The 19,440-nt window shown below is 36.8% G+C and overlaps 1 protein-coding gene across 2 annotated transcripts in view; it reads left to right on the top strand.

Moving 5' to 3' along the window:
- Positions 1 to 19,440, top strand: part of CFAP44 (cilia and flagella associated protein 44) — a 94,983-nt gene that overhangs the window by 57,896 nt on the left and 17,647 nt on the right. For both annotated transcript variants that reach the window (XM_076001426.1, XM_012787506.3), the window contains 6 exons: positions 2,159 to 2,355; positions 8,011 to 8,185; positions 9,675 to 9,852; positions 12,961 to 13,461; positions 16,119 to 16,322; positions 17,277 to 17,472. In XM_076001426.1, the coding sequence (XP_075857541.1) occupies positions 2,159 to 2,355; positions 8,011 to 8,185; positions 9,675 to 9,852; positions 12,961 to 13,461; positions 16,119 to 16,322; positions 17,277 to 17,472 (1,451 nt within the window). The remainder of the gene's footprint in view (positions 1 to 2,158; positions 2,356 to 8,010; positions 8,186 to 9,674; positions 9,853 to 12,960; positions 13,462 to 16,118; positions 16,323 to 17,276; positions 17,473 to 19,440) is intronic.

The following is a 19,440-nucleotide window of genomic DNA, read 5'->3' as shown; positions in this document are numbered from 1 at the left end:
TCATGAACTAAATCTCTTTTCTTCTAGAAACTCTATGGTTTTTCCATTACCCATTTTGAATTATTTTTATGGGTGATGTGAGATCAAATGTCATTTGTTTCTATATGGGATCAAGGTCTATTTGTTTCTATATTGATATCCAATTGACTTAGTATTATTTGTTGAAAAGGATGTCCTTTCCTCACTAGATTGTGGTGATGCTTTTGTCATAAGTCAGGTAACTGTACATCTGTGAGTCTGTTTCTACACCCTTTATTCTATTTCATTGGCCTATCTGTCTATCGTTCTGCCAGTATCACTCTTTAAATATTGACATCTAATATTATATATCCTTCGTCTTTGTTCTTTATCTCTAAGATTCGTTAAGTTCTTTGCATAGACTCAACTTGCCAATCTTCACAAAAAGTCTGCTAAAATTTTGATTAAATTACGTTGAACCTATAGATTTATTTAGGAATAAAAGACATTTTAATAATAAATATTGAGTCTTTCAATTCATAAACATGGTATATCTTGAAAAGAATCACTTTTAATATTTTTCTGGTGGTTATGACCATTTATCTAAATATTATATTTATATGCATTTATTAACAGTCTTTATATGCATTTATTGGCTTCCTAGTGTGGTAGGTGAGGATTTTCCTTACCTTAATGTGACCATGATTTCCTCTAGCATCTTAAACATATACAATATATTATATTATTATTGCTTTAATGTCTTTGTCTGCTAGTTATATCATCTGTGTCATTTATGGGTCTATTTCTATTGACTGATTTAAATTTATTTATTTTGGGTCACATTTTTCTACTTATTTGCCTGCCTGCCTGGTAAAGTTTGATTGGATTCCAGATGTGAATTTGACATCATGGGTATTTGGTATTTCTATATACTCTTAAATATTCTTGAGCTCTGTTCTGGGACTCAATTAAATTAGTTGGAAATAGTTTAATTTTTTAAGGCTTGCTTTTAATCCTTATTAGGTGAGATCAGAGCAGTATTTAGTCTAGGGCTAATTTTTCCCCACTGCTAAGAAAACACTCTTCTGAGTATTCTACCCTACCCTATGTCCCATCAGGTTTGGGGGAACACAGCTATTTCAGCCTGTGTGGGATCTGAGGATTATTCTGCCTGTTCCTTTCTGGTGGTTCTTTACCAAGCCTCAGGTAGACTTTTCATGCATGGGCTGATCGGTACTTGCCTGAAGACTGGAAGGGAGCCAGCCCTCTGCAGATCTTCAGAGCTTTCTCTCTCTTTCTTTTCTTTCTTTCTTTCTTTCTTTCTTTCTTTCTTTCTTTCTTTCTTTCTTTCTTTCTTTCTTTCTTTCTTTCTTTCTTTCTTTCTTTCTTTCTTTCTCTTCTCTTTTCCCTCCCTCCCTCCCTCCCTCCCTTCCTTCCTTCCTTCCTTCCTTCCTTCCTTCCTTCCTTCCTTCCTTCCTTCCTTCCTTCCTTCCTTCCTTCCTTCCTTCCTTCCTTCCTTCCTGTCTCTCTCAAAGCTTTCTCCTCTCTGCTACTCCATCTTGTGAATTATAGCACTTGTTACCTGGTATGAAATCCTTGAATAGTTGAATTCTTGGATAATATTTAAATTTCTGAATTATAACTAGATTGCTATAAGAGATTAAAGTGGCTAAGAAATTCCTCTCAGGAATAACCTTCAACATAGTAGCCTATGTTTGGCTTTAATAAATATTTACAATATATTTATATATTTGATTATATGATTTATATGTTGATATTATTTATACATCTATATAGCAATAATTATATATACTATATACCTATTATATATAATTATCTATTATATATAAAAGGTAGGGAGGTAGGTTACATTTCTTCAAGGTTTGCTATGATCTATTTGCCATTAAACCGCAGTCTGCCTGCAAATTTTTCATTTTTTTATATAATGACAAAATAGTGGTATTATATTGATTACCAATGAGTTTAGTATTTTCATTAGAAGGAATTTCTAGTTGGTCTTTAATCAAGTCTAATCTAACTTTCATCACATCCCGTTGGTATATGCATGGTTAAATTTTGAGACTAGTACAATATAATGGCATTATTTATAAGAATAGTATATTATAGTCTTATTTTGTCACTTAATCATTCAGAATGATCAAAATGGAGACTATTTCAAATACTCTTTTTATTTTTTCAGATTCCGTGATCCATTGGAAAGTGATACTATTGTAGTTCATGCCATACAAACTGACCACAAGATATCCTCCTATAGGCTGGCACAGCCCTCTAAGTACTCCAAACTCAAAAGACCAAGTCAAACAGAGAGAAGAACAAGCAAATTGGAGAGGTTTGAAAAAGAGGGAGTTGGAAGAAAGGATAGCCTGAGAGATACAGGTAGCCTAAATCGGTGGTCCCTGATCCCAGGCTGCAGACCAGTACCTATCTGTAGCCTGTTAGGCACTGGGCTGCAGAGCTCTGCATGCCCTCAACCTTCCTTAGGAATGGGGGTGGGGGTGGGGTCCACACAGCAGGAGGCGAGTGGCAGGGGGAAAGAGTAAAGCTTCCTCTGTGTTTGTAGCCACTTCCTGTGGGTGGCATCACTGCCTGAGCTCCACCTCCTACCCACTCCTCCTCCTGCTCCCCCCCAACACCGTGTCTGTGGAAAAAATTGTGTTCCATGAAACCAGTCCCTGGTGCCAAAAAGTTGGGACCACTGGCGTAAATGACAAGAAGTCTTTTACATCCTTATTTATTAAGACTTCAAAACTAAAGTGTCTTTTGGGGGGCAGAAACTTTGAATCTTCTTTGGTAGTTTGAGGCAGTCTCCTGCCCCATTCTTTCCATGATGGTCTCCTTTGGAATCAATAAACAAGAGAGGTGGGGGTATGTGGTATGGCTGAGCATGAGAACCCACATAGCACCAGCAAACACCCCATTGCCCACTTTCCTCTTTGATGGCGTTGCTGAAGAAAACTACCCTGGTCATGTGACTGAGAGTGGATGAGAGTACTGGATGCTGCTGTTTTCTCACTTCCCACATCCAGCTGTTCTTAAATCTAGGGCAATCCTAGATTAAAGAATAGATGTTCAGAATCTTTGCATCTATATTCATAAGGGATATTGGTCTGTAGTTTTCTTTTTTGGTTGCATCCTTTCCTGGTTTGGGTATCAGGGTTATGTTCGCTTCATAAAATGTGTTAGGAAGGATTCCATCCTTCTGGATGTTGTGGAATAATTTCTGCAGGATAGGCACCAGTTCTTCTTTGTAGGTGTGGTAAAATTCGGGTGTGAAACCATCTGGTCCAGGACTTTTCTTTTTAGGAAGGTTTTTTTAATTGCTGTTTCAATTTCAGTACTTGATACTGGTCTGTTCAGGAATTCTATTTCTTCCTGGTTGAGCCTAGGGAGGCTGTGTGTTTCTAAGAAATTGTCCATTTCCTCCACATTTTCCAGTTTGTGTGCATAGAGGTTTTTGTAGTGTTCATGAATTATATCTTGTATCTCCATGGCATCCATTGTAATTTCTCCTTTATTGTTCCTGATGGAGCTTATTAGAAATTTTTCTTTTCTGCTTTTCGTTAGTCTAGCCAAAGGTGTGTCAATTTTGTTTATTTTTTCAAAGAACCAACTTTTTGTTTTGTTAATCTTCCATATGGTTTCCCTGTTGTCAATTTCATTTAGTTCTGATTTGATCTTAATGATTTCACTTCTGCTGGGTTTGGGGTCGGTCTGTTTTTCTTTTTCCAGCTCTTTGAGATGATTTATTAGGTTGTCTATTTGTGATCTTTTCAACTTTTGGATATAGGCATTTATGGAAATGAACCTTCCTCTCAGGACTGCTTTAGCTGTGTCCCACAGGTTTTGGTAACTTGTGTCACCTTTGTCATTTAGTGCAAAGAATCTTTTGATTTCCATCTTGATTTCCTCGTTTATGAAGTGATCATTCAGCAGAAGGTTGTTTAGTTTCCATGACTTTGTGTAGAAATGAGAGTTCCTGTTAGGGTTGATTTCTACTTTTATTCCATTGTGATCTGAAAAGATACATGGTATAATTTCTATTTTTTAAAATTGTTTGAGACCTGCTTTGTGTCCTAGGATATGGTCAATCTTAGAGAATGACTCATGAGCTGATGAGAAGAACATATATTCAATGATTTGGGGGTAGAATTTCCTGGACATGTCAGTCAGGTCCATTTGTTCTAGAGGTCTGTTTAAGTCCATTATTTCTTTGTTGATTTTCTGTTTGGAGGCTCTGTCCTGTGCTGTCAGTGGGATGTTAAAGTCTCTGACTATTATGGTGTTGTTGTTTATCCATTTGTTTAGATCAAGTAGAGTTTGCTTTATGAATCAGGGTGCACCAAGGTTGGGTGCATATATATTTAGAATTGTTATGTCTTCTTGTTATCCAGGTGCTTGTCATGAAAATAATCCATCACAGCCAAGTGGGCTTCATCCCAGGGATGTGGGCATGGTTCAATATACACAAATGTATAAATATAATTCACCATATAAGCAGAAGCAAAAACAAAGACCATATGATCCTCTCAATAGACGCGGAAAAAGCATTTGACAAAATTCAACACCCTTTTATGATAAGAATGCTCAACAAAATAGGCATAGATGGGGCTTACCTAAGAATGATACAAGCCATATATGACAAATCCACAGCCAATATAAACTGAATGGGGAAAAATTGAAAGCATTCCCACTTAGAACTGGAACAAGCCAAGGTTGCCCACTATCTCCACTTCTATTCAACATAGTGCTGGAAGTCCTTGCTACAGCAATCAGACAAGAGAGTGGAATTAAGGGCATCCAAATGGGAGCAAAAGAGATAAAACTCTCACTTTTTGCTGATGACATGATATTATACCTAGAAAACTCCAAGGATTCAACCGAGAGACTCCTTGATCTGATAAATGAATTTGGTAAGGTCTCAGGATACAATATCAATACACAGAAATCAGAGGCATTTATATACTCCAACAACTGTACAAGTGAGAACCAAATCAAAGACTCAATTCCCTTCAAAATAGCAACAACAAAAATAAAGTACCTAGGAATATATTTAACTAAGGAGGTAAAAGACCTCTACAGGGAGAACTATAAAACACTGAAGAAGGAAATAGCAGAGGATGTAAACAGGTGGAAGAATATACCATGCTTATGGGTCAGCAGAATCAACATTGTTAAAATGTCTATACTACCCAAGTGACCTACAGAGTCAATGCAATCCCTATCAAATACCATCATCATTTTTCACAGATATAGAAAAAATAATTTTATGCTTCGTATGGAACCAGAGAAGACCCTGTCTAGCAAAATCAATCCTAGGCAATAAAAACAAAATAGGAGGTATCAATTTACCAGACTTCAAACTATACTACAAGGCTATAGTCATTAAAACAGCTTAGGACTGGCACAAGAACAGGGACATTGACCAGTAGAACAGAACAGAGAACCCAGATATAAAACCATCCTCATATAGCCAAGTAATCTTTGACAAAACAGACAAAAGCATACACTGGGGAAATGAATCCTTATTCAATAAATGGCGCTGGGAAAACTGGATAGCCACATGTAGAAGACTGAAACAGGACCCACACTGTTCACCTCTCACAAAAATCAACTCACACTGGGTAATAGACTTGAACCTTAGGTGTGAAACTATTAGAATTCTAGAGGAAAACATTGGAAATACACTTCTAGACATTGGCCTAGGCAAAGAATTTACGAAGAAGACGCCAAAGGCAATCACAGCAGCAACAAAAATAAACAAATGGGACCTGATTAAATTAAAAAGCTTCTGCACAGCCAATGAAACTGTCAAGAGAGCAAACAGACAACCCACAGAATGGGAGAAAATTTTCGCAAGCTACACATCCGATAAAGGGCTCATAACTGGAATCTATATAGAACTCAGGAAAATCAGCAAGAAAAAAATCAAACATCCTTATCAAAAAATGGGCAAAGGACATGAACAGAAACTTCTCAAAAGAAGACCAATAATGGCCAACAAACATATGAAAAAATGCTCAACATCTCTAATCATCAGAGAAATGCAAATGAAAGCTACAATGAGATATCACTTAACTCCAGTGAGAATAGCCTTTATCAAAAAGTCCCCAAACAATGGATGTTGGCATGGATGTGGAGAGATAGGAACACTCCTACACTGCTGGTGGGACTGCAAACTAGTGCACCCTCTGTGGAAAGCAATATGGAGACACCTTAAAGCGATACAAGTAGACCTATCATTTGATCCAGCAATTCCATTAGTGGGCATCTACTCAAAAGATCAAAAGTCACTTTATGAAAAAGACACATGCACTCGAATGTTTATAGCAGCACAATACACAATTGCAAAGTTGTGGAAACAATCCAAGTGCCCATCAATTCATGAGTGGATTAATAAAATGTGGTATATGTATACCATGGAGTACTATTCAGCTTTAAGAAACAATGGTGATATAGCACCTCTTGTATTTTCCTGGATAGAGCTGGAACCCATTCTGCTAAGTGAAGTATCTCAAGAATGGAAAAACAAGCACCACATGTACTCACCAGCAAATTGGTATTAATGAATCAACTCCTCAGAGGACATATAGGAATAACATTTGTCGGCTGTTGGGCAGGTGGGAGAGGGGAGGAGGGGATGGGTATATACAAACACAATGAGTGAGATGTGCAACGTTTGGGGGATGGTCAGGCTTGAGGCTCTGACTCGAGGGGGAAGGGGGACATGGGCAATATACATAACCTTAACACTTGTACCCCGATAATATACTAAAATAAAAAAATGTTAAAAAAAAGAAAAGAAAAAATGTTCATTTCTGTGCACTGTTTCTTTTCAGATTCCTGGGCCCTACCATAGAGTGTGGAGCTAATACATTGCTTTTCAAATTATTTTCCAAGAACATATGCTTTAAACAGAATGAAGAGCTGAGAATAGGGCTGTGAAAATAGTACCTATATTCCCTGAAACCTGTTTCTTGTGGCTGCCTGCAAGGCAACTGCAGATGTGTAGGGGGAGGACAAGATTCTGGGAACAGTTTGGAGACCCCAGTCAAGAGTTAATAAAGGGTGCTGCAGCCTGGCCAGATCTAGGCTGTTACCCAGTGACACAGCACTGATGTTAATGCTGCTTCTTCCTCTTCATTGAAAAATCTTTAATGTCTCCTTTCTGCTTCTAAATTCTGAAACCATTATCCTGGTATTTAATCCTTCCACAGTCTATCCTGATTCTATGTTTGCAACAGCACGTTCTCATACTATTCCACTCGCCTGTTTAGTTATTGAGCTGCTTGCTGCTGCCTAATTATGCCTAATACTTCCCAATTCCACTCCAGGCTCCTGCTGCAGTGACCTCTTCACTCTCCTCTCTAAATTCTACCAGTTTGGGGGGATCTAGCTCGAACTAGGCTTTTTCCCGTGACCACCCAGGCCACATGAAACTCTTCTTTTTCCATACTGCCACATATTTGAACTATGAAATGGTGACATAATGATATAACTCTCTCATATTGCTTAATTTTTGCATGTCTATCTAAAGTGTATCTTTATGTAGAAAGAACATGGATAATTTCCCAGTAGACTTGTTAATTGATAAAGCCAATAATTTTAAATCATAGATTTGATTGTGTGTTTCTGACCAATTTTTTAATTGGCTGCAGAGGACTTCAAATTGCATGTGTCAAATAGGACTCACTTGCTTCTTCCCTCCTTCCCCACCATCATATCACAAACTGCTTCCCAGCTTCCCAGTATTGGTTAGTGGTCCATAATTATTTACCTTGTTCTTTAATTATTTAATATATGTCCTATCTCGCCACCTTTTTAATAAGGTTTTTAGACCTAGATATTTTTTATTTTGGCAGTCCACAATACTTTTTATGGCTTTGAAGTCATAGTAATTGCTCAATAAATACTTTGATTTATAAATTCAATATATTCTCTGGATTTTTTTTTAATGTGGTAGGTTAAAAATAATATTTGAGAGTTTTATTTTTATATCTCCAAAAGACTGAAAAATGTTGATTCTCTGTACAGGTGGGAGTGTTGCCGTACAAGAAGAATCAATAATAGAAAAAGGGAAGAAATTTCGGCCTAAAACCTTAAGTGAAATTATGGTGAACAATCAAATTGCGAAAACAAAGAAACTTATATTAAAAGCTGAAAAGGCCCAAATTAAGATTCAACAGCGAAAAAAAGAATGGGAAGAACTGTGAGTTTCTTTTTGTACCAAACCTCTTATCTTTTTAATATGTGAGACCTAAAATATATCTTAAAGAAATCTTTCTATTTATTGACATTGTTATTATTGAAATTAAAAAGTAAAAGAATTAGAAACAGAGATGGAGATATTAAAGACAAGTCAACTGGATCTTTCAAGGTGGCAATACCTTGGTGGAACTTCTATGATCCTTAGAATTTCAAGTCCAGGAATTCCATTTTGCTAATACACTGTATGAGCATAATGATTTTTAAGCATTAAGAAATTTTTTTCTTTTCCAACATCATAAATATATTCTCCTGTATGTTCTTCTAACATCTTATAGTGTTGACTTTCATCTTTACCTCTAATTATCTGAGATAAATTTCTTTTTCAAAGAAATTTTTAAAATCTGATATTAGTTTCATTTAACAAGCACATATTTTCGTTTACTTGCCACCTATATACCTTTGATAACGTTTCTTCATGTCTTTTGCTACTGTTTGAATAGGATTGTTTGCTTTTTTACTGTTGAGATTTGAAAGTTCTTTATATATTCTAGATTCTAGTCCTGTGATATCTGTATCTATCTATCTATATAGTTTGCAAATATTTTTTCCTTTTGTAGCTTGTCTTTTCATTCTCTTAACAGAGTGTTTCATAAAGCAAAAGTTTAAAATTTTGTTGATGTCCAATTTATCAATTTTTTCTTTTATGAATCTTGGTTTTGGTGTCAAGTCTAAGAACTTTGCATAGCCCTAAATCCTAAAGATTTCCCCCTATTTTTCCTAAAAGTTTTATAGTTTTCATTTTATATTTAAGTCTGCGATCCACTTGGAGTTAATTTTTTTTATAAGCTTTGAGATTTAAGTTGAGGTTTGTTTTTTTTGTGTGTGTATGTCCAATTGCTCTAGCACTTTTGTTGAAAAGGTATTTCCTCCATTGAATTGCTTTTGCACCTTTGTCAAAAATTACTAATGTGGATTTATTTCTGGGTTCACTGCCTGTTCCATTGATGTGTATATCAGTGCTTTGTCCAATACTACACTGTTTTGATTCCTGTAGCTTTAAAATAAGTTTTGAGATTGGGTAGATTGATTCATCTCATTTTATTTTTTTTTCAAGATTATTTTAGACATAGAAACATTTAACTTTTATTAGTCATTAAAAAAAAAAACCACCCAATTTCTAAGGCTTAAGTTATATCAAGGTAATAAATAATAATGTATATTACTTAGAAGAGAACCAAAGTGATTCAGATTATCTCAGTATAATCTATTGACTGGTTTTTATTGATTTAACTATATATTGTTTTGTTTCGGATGCCTGAAAAATACTCATTAACTTCTAAAAAGTGCTGGGGCTCTATAGACAAAAGTGACATCACAGAGTCAGAATTATACTTTTGCCTCATGATTGAATTTGAATGTGTACCTATATTAAAGTAGAAAAATTAGAGTTTATTGTTATATTTGTTGTGGGTTGTCTATTTTTCTGATAGATACAAGAGTAAACCTGCTGATGACTTTGAAGATCCCAAAGATCTTCAAGCCATCAAAGAAGCCCAGGTGTATATGGGAGATTTCAATTTGAAGACAGCACCAGACTACAAGATACCTGAGCATATGAGAATAAATGCTGCCAAGAAGGAAGAGGAACTAGGACAACTAGACACTCTGGTACTTTACCCACAGATTTCATGACAATGAGAAGGCACCTTGGGTTTTTAATTGAATTCTGCTAAAACCACCCATTTCCCTATCTGGTCAATAAGTATATATGACCACAACAATTTAGAACTGGAAAAGACTTTCATGATTATCTAACATGCCCCCTTTGTACAAATGAGGAAACTGAGGACCAGAGAGCACAAGAGATTTGTCTATGATTAGTTAGCTAGTTAGTGTTGCAGAACCAGCTTTCACGTTAATTATATGGCTCAATACCAGTTTCATGGGTGAAAGCATTATATTTTGTGAACTTTGAACCTCTGAAATTCAAACAAATTTTTATCGGGTTTAGATTTTGGCACCGTGGACCACCAAGGGACTTAGGGGAAAAGGCCATTGTTTAGCCTTTCTTTGCAGGACTTCCAAACTTTTTAGGTAACTCAATACTAACCAATTAATATATTGCTTTTTTGACTGTCTCTGCATTCCTCCAAACTGCTAGCAATTATCCTGATTTCTGATCTCCGTTTTCTTATTAAAAATTTCCTCTTTGTGCCATATTAATGCCTTAATCACCATTTGAACTGACAAGTGACTTTTTACACTTAAAGGCTTAGAAGGCACCTAAGCTACTACTTTTTGGAGATTTTGATACTTGGCCACCTAATATGGTTGTGCAGGTTGCACATTTCAAGGCATCACATTGCAGAGGGTGCCAATCATATCACAGATATAATATATTTGCATATTTTATAATTTTCTGACAAATGGAAATGAAATGTCTTGGGAGAGGTGTGTCATTTTCTGTTCACCAAAGACATACATGCCAGCAGCACAAGGATCCTGACATGGCAATGCATATTCACAAATAAATTTTCATAGCTCATAACTTTACCTTACTGGTCAAAATGGACATTTTGGACATAGTATTTAGTGACATTTGGATTGTTTTTCTAGCTGTTCATCTAAGGTAGTTCTTGTTTGTTCATCATGTTCCATCTGTCATCATAGAAAAATGTTCTTATGATCGCAATTTATCAGTCATCCATCCTGAAATTTTATAGTCTAGTTGGGCAAGAGTGATGTCTTTAACTTAATTGAATTATACTGAAATCTGCTTTATTTTTTTTTTTTTTTTGAGACAGAGTCTCACTTTGTTGCCCAGGCTAGAGTGAGTGCCGTGGCGTCAGCCTAGCTCACAGCAACCTCAAACTCCTGGGCTCAAGCAATCCTTCTGCCTCAGCCTCCCAAGTAGCTGGGACTACAGGCATGCGCCACCACTCCCGGCTAATTTTATATATATATATATATTAGTTGGCCAATTAATTTCTTTCTATTTATAGTAGAGACGGGGTCTTGCTCTTGCTCAGGCTGGTTTCGAACTCCTGACCTCGAGCAATCCGCCCGCCTCGGCCTCCCAGAGTGCTAGGATTACAGGCTTGAGCCACCGCGCCCGGCCTGAAATCTGCTTTATTCAAATGGCAGCACAAAATAATGTAGAATACATTATTCTATGGTCAGAAAACCAGAGTTCCATTTTCATCTTTGTCACTTAGACTATATGAACTTTGCTAAGTCACCTAAATCTCCCTTTTACTTTATCTGTAAAAGGGGCATTATTACCAATTAACAATAATAAGACATGTCTAGTCTACCTTACAGGGTTAATGTAAGGGTTAAAATCAATAAACAGTTATTATTGTCATGGTCAAATTCAAAATCATTGAAAAGTATTAAGCAGGTTTTTTTGTTTTATTTTTAATTTTATTTTTGAGACAGGGTTTTGCTCTGTCACTTGGCCTTCATAGCTCACTGCAACCTTGAACTCCTGAGCTCAAGTGATCCTCCTGCCTCAGCCTCCCCAGTCACTGGGACCATAGGCACATGCCGTGATGCCTAGCTAATTTTTCTATTTTTAGTAGAGACAGGGTCTCACTCTTGCTCAGGCAGGTCCTGAACACCTGAGCTCAAGTGATCCTCCCGCCGCAGCTTCCCAGAGTGCTAGGATTAGAGGCATGAGCCACCACGCCCGGCCTTAAGTGTTTTAAAAATAGTTTACTATCTATCCCTTTTCTCCACTTTGTTATTTGAAAAACTAACAAGAATAAATTGCTATGGAAAGACGCTTCTCAAAGAGGTAGACCTTACAGACATCAGGGTGGTTTGGCTTTGTTCTTGTAGACCTAATCCTCATCCTCCAGGTACTTTACAGGTAGTTTCCTACTCACCCAAGTGCTGCCTCTGGTGTTTAAACCTCAGTGCTTTAAAGACTTATTTTCAAATATGCAAAACATCTCATCTTGTTATGGTACTTTTGCTTCATGGATAGTAAATATATAGGTTAAGTTTTGTGTCTTGAAGAAGTGTCTTTAGATCTTCTATGTTATTAACTGTATATTTATTCAAAGTAACTCATAATGGTCTTTAGACCATCTGGTAGCCTAACTGCACACAGAAGGTAGGGTTGCATGTGCTCTTAGGCTCTGGTAATGGCATTTAGAAAATGGACCAGGGAAGGAGCTGGTAAAAAAAGAGCAATAGGCATTTAAAGCCCCTCTGGAGGCAGAGACACAGCTTAGCTTAGCTAAATGGAGAAGGAACCAAGGAAAGATGCTGGAGTCTCTTGGTGTGACACAAGGACCAACATGTGGCCAAAGTACAGCATGAAAATAGGCTAACCTGTAGTCTGGCCCTAGGTGGGCAGCCCTACATGGGTCTAATGGATTTGAGGTTCCAGCAGGGAAAGGCAGTTAGTGGCTGTACCCTACCTCCCAGGGGAGAGTGTCCCACTGAGCACGAGGCTGCAGGAAGGACTTCCACAGGGTGGTGAAGGAGCACGGAGGATGTCAGCCTTACTAGCCAGCTGAAGGGAACAAATTGTGGAACACGAAGGGATACCAGAGGTCATGTCAGGCTATCCTCCCAGCTTGGAGGAGCTAAGTAAAAAAAAACCCTAAAACCTAGAGAAAAGAGTAGCTTGGTGGTGGATGGAGATGATCAGACACATTCTAATCTTGAATTTTTGCTAAGCCTATGAGTCAAGGGACAAGAACAAATTATATTTCAAACTGTGATTTGTAAAAGGGTTGTCTTTTGTTTCCTTCTTCTTTTTCTCAGGCCCACGGAAAGAAACGTCAGATGAACAAGTGTATCCTTTCTCTTCGAGATCTTAAAGTGGCTGTTATCGAGGAAATTCAGTGCCTGGTACAAGAACTGAAGAGCATTCAGTCAACTCTTCACAGAGCCAAGCACATCCCCATTCCCCAAATCCCTCAGATATACCCAGATGAAGTTCCAGAGAAGAGATTTCGGTATAATGAGGAAATTCTTCTAAATTTTAAGCAACAGCAGATGAAAAAAGAAGAGGAAAAGTCTCCCCAAGTGGAACAGTTGGGATCTGCAGGCTCAGCTGGAGGATTTCTCAAACTTTCTTCTGGAAAGGATGGGGATTGGACAACACGAGACTCGATATCTAGATCATCAAAGCCATCAGGATACAGTCTGGATATTCCAAAGTTTCTGGAATTTCCAAAAGCAGAGCCAACTGATGTGGAGCTGGAGATTATGAAGAGGGATGAGATTAAACACGTGTACATGCAACAGTATTTGGTCAACAGGGTAAGGGGTGAAACTTCCTATTTGAAGCTAAAGGAGAAGAGAGCAGGGGAAGAATTAGTCCTCCCCACCCTTGGCCTTATGAAAATCATTGTGCACTGCCCAGAACCTTGGAGCTTTTTAACTTTTTCTTTTTGGAAAGCTGACTAAGAATGAAGGGTGGACCCATGTTTCATTTAGTTGGCATCTAACTGAAGTCGGGGAGAAGGGAAAGTAGAGGAGCAGCTTTCAGGTGGTGGACAGAACATAATTAGAAATCTTCCAGAGAAACGGGGCACTCTGGATTTCACAACATCCTCTTCCTCTAATGTCTGATTTGCTCCATTAGTGGCATGTTTATGGTGATTACTGGGTTTGAAATTGTTCTGGAGCTGGAATGGCAACTGTTTTTATTTCTAGGAAAATCAGGACCAGACTAGGTCCAGTTGCACAGGATGTGCCGTGAATATGAAAGGAAAAGAACCTTTCTTGGACAGAGAGCTCCCTGTTGCCAGCCACACGGCGTCTCCTTCCTCCGTGTGTCTGTCCAGCTCCATCCCGTGATGGCGCCCCCTATAGCTTCTCACCCTTATTCTTCACCATTATCTCAACTTTCTCTAGCCTGCTTTCTCACTGTTCCTGCCTCTCCCCACTCCCCCCTTTCCCTCCCATACCATTCTGAGTTTTATATCTGTGCTTTTTCCTTTGCTATTTTCTTATACCTGTGCTGACTTCCTTCCAGAGTAGAGTCATCATTCAAAGGTTAGCCCAGTTCCAAACCCTCTCTAGCACCTTCTGCCCACACTACATACTCTCTCCTTGTTTCTAAACTCCAGTTGCCCCTGTAATCAGCACCTCATATTTTACACTAATTTTTCTTGATGTTTCATGTGTGTTTTTTCTTGAAATTAGATTGCACCATTCTTGAGCAAAAGGCCACATATACTTCCTTTGATTTCCCCCACATTGCCTAGGCCTAGGATAATGCCACACATAATAGACAGTCAGTGAAAAGTTTCCATTGGTTTTAATTGTAACTAATTTATTTATTTTATTAATTTAAAAAATATGTATTGGAGATTATATCATAGCTAGGTAGTAGGGATACAATACTCAAAAAAGACACATTCTCTATCCTTGCAAAGCTCACAGGCTATTGGAGCAAGAAAAAAAAATAAATGTAACCCTTACAAACTTGGAGACCTATATGGTCCAGTTTAAGAATGGTGTTGCACTGAAGAAAATATAGTCCTATCTCTGAAGAAATTTAGGAATAATTCACATTTGTTGAACAAGCATTAAGGAGGAACCCACACATGGTCCATAGCCATACTTCTTTAAAAGTTTAATTTTTTCTTCTCTCTTCACTCTCTCTCTCTTTTTTTCTTAGCTCTCTCAATTTCCTAGTAATTTCACTGCCCCAATCACACAGAGCTCTTCCTTTTCCTTAGTCCTTGGTCTGGGCTCTCGCTCACTATAGGCTTTTTTTTTTTTTTTTTTTTTTTTTGAGACAGAGTCTCACTTTGTTGCCCAGGCTAGAGTGAGTGCCGTGGCGTCAGCCTGGCTCACAGCAACCTCAATCTCCGGGGCTCAGCGATCCTATTGCCTCAGCCTCCCGAGTAGCTGGGACTACAGGCATGCGCCACCATGCCCGGCTAATTTTTTTTTTGTATATATATTTTTAGTTGGTCAATTAATTTATTTCTATTTTTGGTAGAGACAGGGTCTCGCTCAGGCTGGTTTCGAACTCCTGACCTTGAGCAATCCGCCCGCCTCGGCCTCCCAAAGTGCTAGGATTACAGGCGTGAGCCACCACGCCCGGCCTTCACTATAGGCTTTTGACAGTGGAGGCTCCCTCTCATGTACAACCTGATGAAAAACATAGAATGGGTTGTCTCTTCCTATTGTACGAGTTTCCTTGGGAGAATCAGTCTTTGATGCTCTCTCTTGACCTATTCATCTCTTTTGGGATGAGGTAGTGGAGAGCTGTGCCAAAATCAAGGCAAAACTGAGGACTTAAAATTATTAGAACCACAGTGGAATAAGGTCTGGACAGGACTTGAGATACTTAAGTTCTTATCCCACCTCTGTAACAAATCAGCTTTGATTTCAGGAAAATCACTTTTGGTCTCTATTTCTTCATCTGTAAAATAAGAAGACTGAATAGGTTTTGTGTGTGTGTGTGTGTGTGTGTGTGTGTGTGTGGCTCCATGATTATATTTATGTATTTAAAAATATTTACTATTCAGTAGGTTGGAAAATTTTCAAAATAAAAAATTGGGGGAAGTATTTATTTGTGCTTACTATATAAAAGGCAATGTACAGATACCATGAAGAATAAAGAGAAGACAGGTATGGACACTACCTGCTCAGAAAGCTATGCAGGCTATACAGCACAGCAAGGAGGCCATTCTTGGTTGATGGCTTCATCAGTGGTGAAGAAATAGCTGGAAGGACTGTAGTTACATAATTCCTACCACTTAATAAATTAATTTATGTACATTTAATGCAATTGATGAATTAATTTATGTGAATTAAATACACACACATAATTCTCCATCCATATTAGGGGCATAATGAAAAATGCTTTTAAACAAATTAGTGCTGTTAGATAGTTTTGAAATGCATTTACCTATTCTTTTTAACTTCTAATATATCCTCAAATCTCTTTTCCACCTCAGATCAAAGAACTGATTGTCACTTTTGATGCAGAACTCCGTGTCCTGAGACATCAGAAGCTGAAACTAGATATTCAGATGAAATTATCCGACCTGCACCATGTCACATTATTTCAAGAAATGCTTCTCCTCAAGAATTTTGAAAAACAGGAGAACACACTTCAAGAGCGTGTTAATTCCTTAGACAAAGAGGAACAGTTCATGCAAGTATGAGCGGGCAGGAGAATCCGAGCTGGCAGCTCCCTTAGTTACGGAGGGAACTTGATTCTTTTTTACTTTTTTTTCCTTCTTAACTTAATTTTCCCACTTGTTCTAGCTCTTATCTTTTTCTGGTCTTCTTTTCCCTCCTCCTTTTTCCTGTTATTCCTACTTACTCTCTCCATCTTTAGTTTCTGTGGTCAGAGGTAAATGACAGGTATTTTAGTGAATTCGAGCTGACAGTTTGTAAGACAGGAGAATAAAATGTTCAAAGTGAGCCCTGTATTTAGTTTATAAATGGATTTCAAAAGTCTATATTTTTTGTACCAGCTATCATATGAAATAGAGTTTTGATTATATGTTATCCTTTTGAACATAACTGGAAAAGAAGTTGTGAATTTCTTAAGTATGATAGCTAGTTTCAATGTAGTATATAATTGAATATCATAGGAAACAACATTTCTTTATTTGTCATATCCATATGTTAAATTTAAAGATATAAATTATACTTATCTTTATTTTAAAAGAAGAGGGATTCTATTAAGTAGATGCCACATACTGAATAATGAGTTTTGGGGTATATCAGCTTCACTAGCAATGATGTGTCTTTTTGTTTTACTTATCATATATCAATACAAAAATGTTTTTGAGACTATGTATGAAAAAAATATTGGCTGACATGCACATGTCAATATGTTTGTTTAATTTGGATTTTTTGAGGGAGCTTAGCATTAAAAAGCTGATCTTTCTGATTCTGAACTAAACTGACTTTTACAAAAGAATTATAAAATTTTAACCAAATAAATGATGGCTCTGCAAACATCAGAAATGTAAACATCTATTAAGAAGCCTTTAAAAATATGTTTGTAGACTGTAACCTTGCATTGCAAAGTACATTGCTCTCTGAACCTGGTTTATCAGAAACATTCTATATATCTTTCATTCTTGTTTTCATTCATTTAGTGGAAAATAAATGAAACTTTTAAAGAGATGGAAGAGAAAAAGAATGAAATCAGCAAGCTCCAGGACCAAGAAAAGGCACTCTATGCTGGTTTTCAAGCAGCAATTGGAGAAAACAATAAATTTGCTAACTTCCTCATGAAGGTCCTAAAGAAGAAGATTAAGCGGGTAAAGAAAAAGGAGGTTGAAGGAGATGCTGGTTTGTATTCCTTTCTTACATATGATCCTGTTTTCTCTCATTAACAAGAAATAGAGAAGTAACTAAGGGACCTATTAGATGCCCTATTGTTTTGACTACAACATAGACAATATGTGGGGATTGAAGAGGAGAGGAAATAAGCCTTTAGGTCTTTCAACATCTGGCATCTCTGTGTGTGTGTGTATGTGCAGTGTATCTGGTATGAGTTAGTATGGTAGTTTAATTTAATAAGCACATCTTTTATGTGTTTATTTGCCATCTGTATATCTTCTTTGGTGAAGTGTCTTTTCTTGTCTTTTTGTCCATGTTTGAATAGGATTGTTAGTTTTTTGCTGTTGAGTTTTGAGAGTTCTTTATATATTCTAGATACTAGTCTTGTGTTGGGATACGTGGTTTGCAAATATTTTTTCTTGGTGTGTAACTTTCATTTGCTGTAGCGCCATTTGTTGAAAAGGTTGTCTCTCTCCCATTGAATTGCTTTTGATTTTTGTGAAAATCATTTAGGCATATTTGTGTGGATCTATTTCTAGGTTCCCTATTCTGTTCCACTGATCTTTGTGTCTGTGCCTCCACCAATATACTGCAGCCTTGGTTGCTGTAGCTACATATTGAGTCCTGAAATCAGGTAGACTAATTCCTCCCACTTTATTCTTATTTTTCAAAATTGTTTGAGTTATTCTATCTTTCCATATTTGAGAATAATCTTGTTTATACCTGCAGAAAATCTTGTTGGAAATTTGATAGCAATTGTTAAACCTGTGTATCAATTTGGAGAGAACTGGCATCTTTGCTACATTGGGTTTTCCAATGCATGACACGGGATGTCTCTTTATTTAGATCTTTGATATCTTTAATCAGCATTGTATAGTTTTCAGCATACCATTCATGTGCATGTTTTGTTAGATTTATACCTATTTCCTTTTTTTTAGTAATTTTAAGTGATACTGTATTTTTAATCTCAGTGTCCTCATGCTCATCACTAGTAATTGATTTTTATATGTTTATCTCATATCCCATGACCTTACTTACTAGTTCTAGGAGTTTTGGGTAGATTACTTGGGAATTTCTATGTAGATGATAATTTTATCTGCAAATATGGGCAGTTTTATTTATTTATTTCTAATCTGTATACCTATTTCCCGTTTCTTGCCTTATCAAATGGCTACAACATTCAGTACTACATTGAAAGAGTGCTGAGACCTGACATTCTTGCCTTGTTCACAGTCTTAGGGGAAAGCGTTCAGTCTTTCACCATTAAGTACAATGCTACCTGCAGGTGTTTCATAGATATTCTTTATCAACTTGAGGAAGTTCCCTTCTGTTCACCTTTTTCATAAATTTCTATCATGAATGAGTGTTGAATTTTGTCAGATGCTTTTCTATATCAATCAATGATTGTGTGATTTTTTAAAAAGCCTGTTAATATGGTAGATTACACTGGCTGATTATTGAACCTGACTTGCATTTCTGAAATAAACCTTTCTTGGTAACAGTATAAAATTTTTTTTATATATTGCTATATTCTATTTGTCAATATTTTGTTAAGAAATTTTGTACCTGTATTTATGAAGATCATTGGTCTATAGTTTTCTTTTTTTGTACTGTCTTTGTCTGGTTTTAGTCTCAAGATAATACTAGCTTCATCATGTGAATTAGTAAGTTGTCTTTCCTCTTTGATTTTCTGGAAGATCCTGTTTAGAATTGGTGGTGATTCTTCTTTAAACATTTAGTAGAATTTTTCAGTGAAATTGTTTGTACCTGAAGATTTCTTTTGGGGGAGTTTTTAAATTACAGTTTCAATTTTCTTGGTAATTATAGGGCTATTCAAATGATCTATTTCATTGAGTGAGTCATGGTAGCTTGTGGGGGTTTTCTGAAGAATTGGTTTATTTTGTCTAAGTTGCCAAATTTATATGTGTAAAGTTGTTTATAGTATTTATTTCTTTGTTATCTTTTTAATGTTTACAG

Source organism: Microcebus murinus, chromosome 1, assembly GCF_040939455.1.
Source record: "Microcebus murinus isolate Inina chromosome 1, M.murinus_Inina_mat1.0, whole genome shotgun sequence".
Taxonomy (NCBI): Eukaryota; Metazoa; Chordata; class Mammalia; order Primates; family Cheirogaleidae; genus Microcebus; species Microcebus murinus.
The sequence above is the reverse complement of the archived record's forward strand: the minus strand, read 5'-3'. Positions and strand labels throughout refer to the sequence as shown.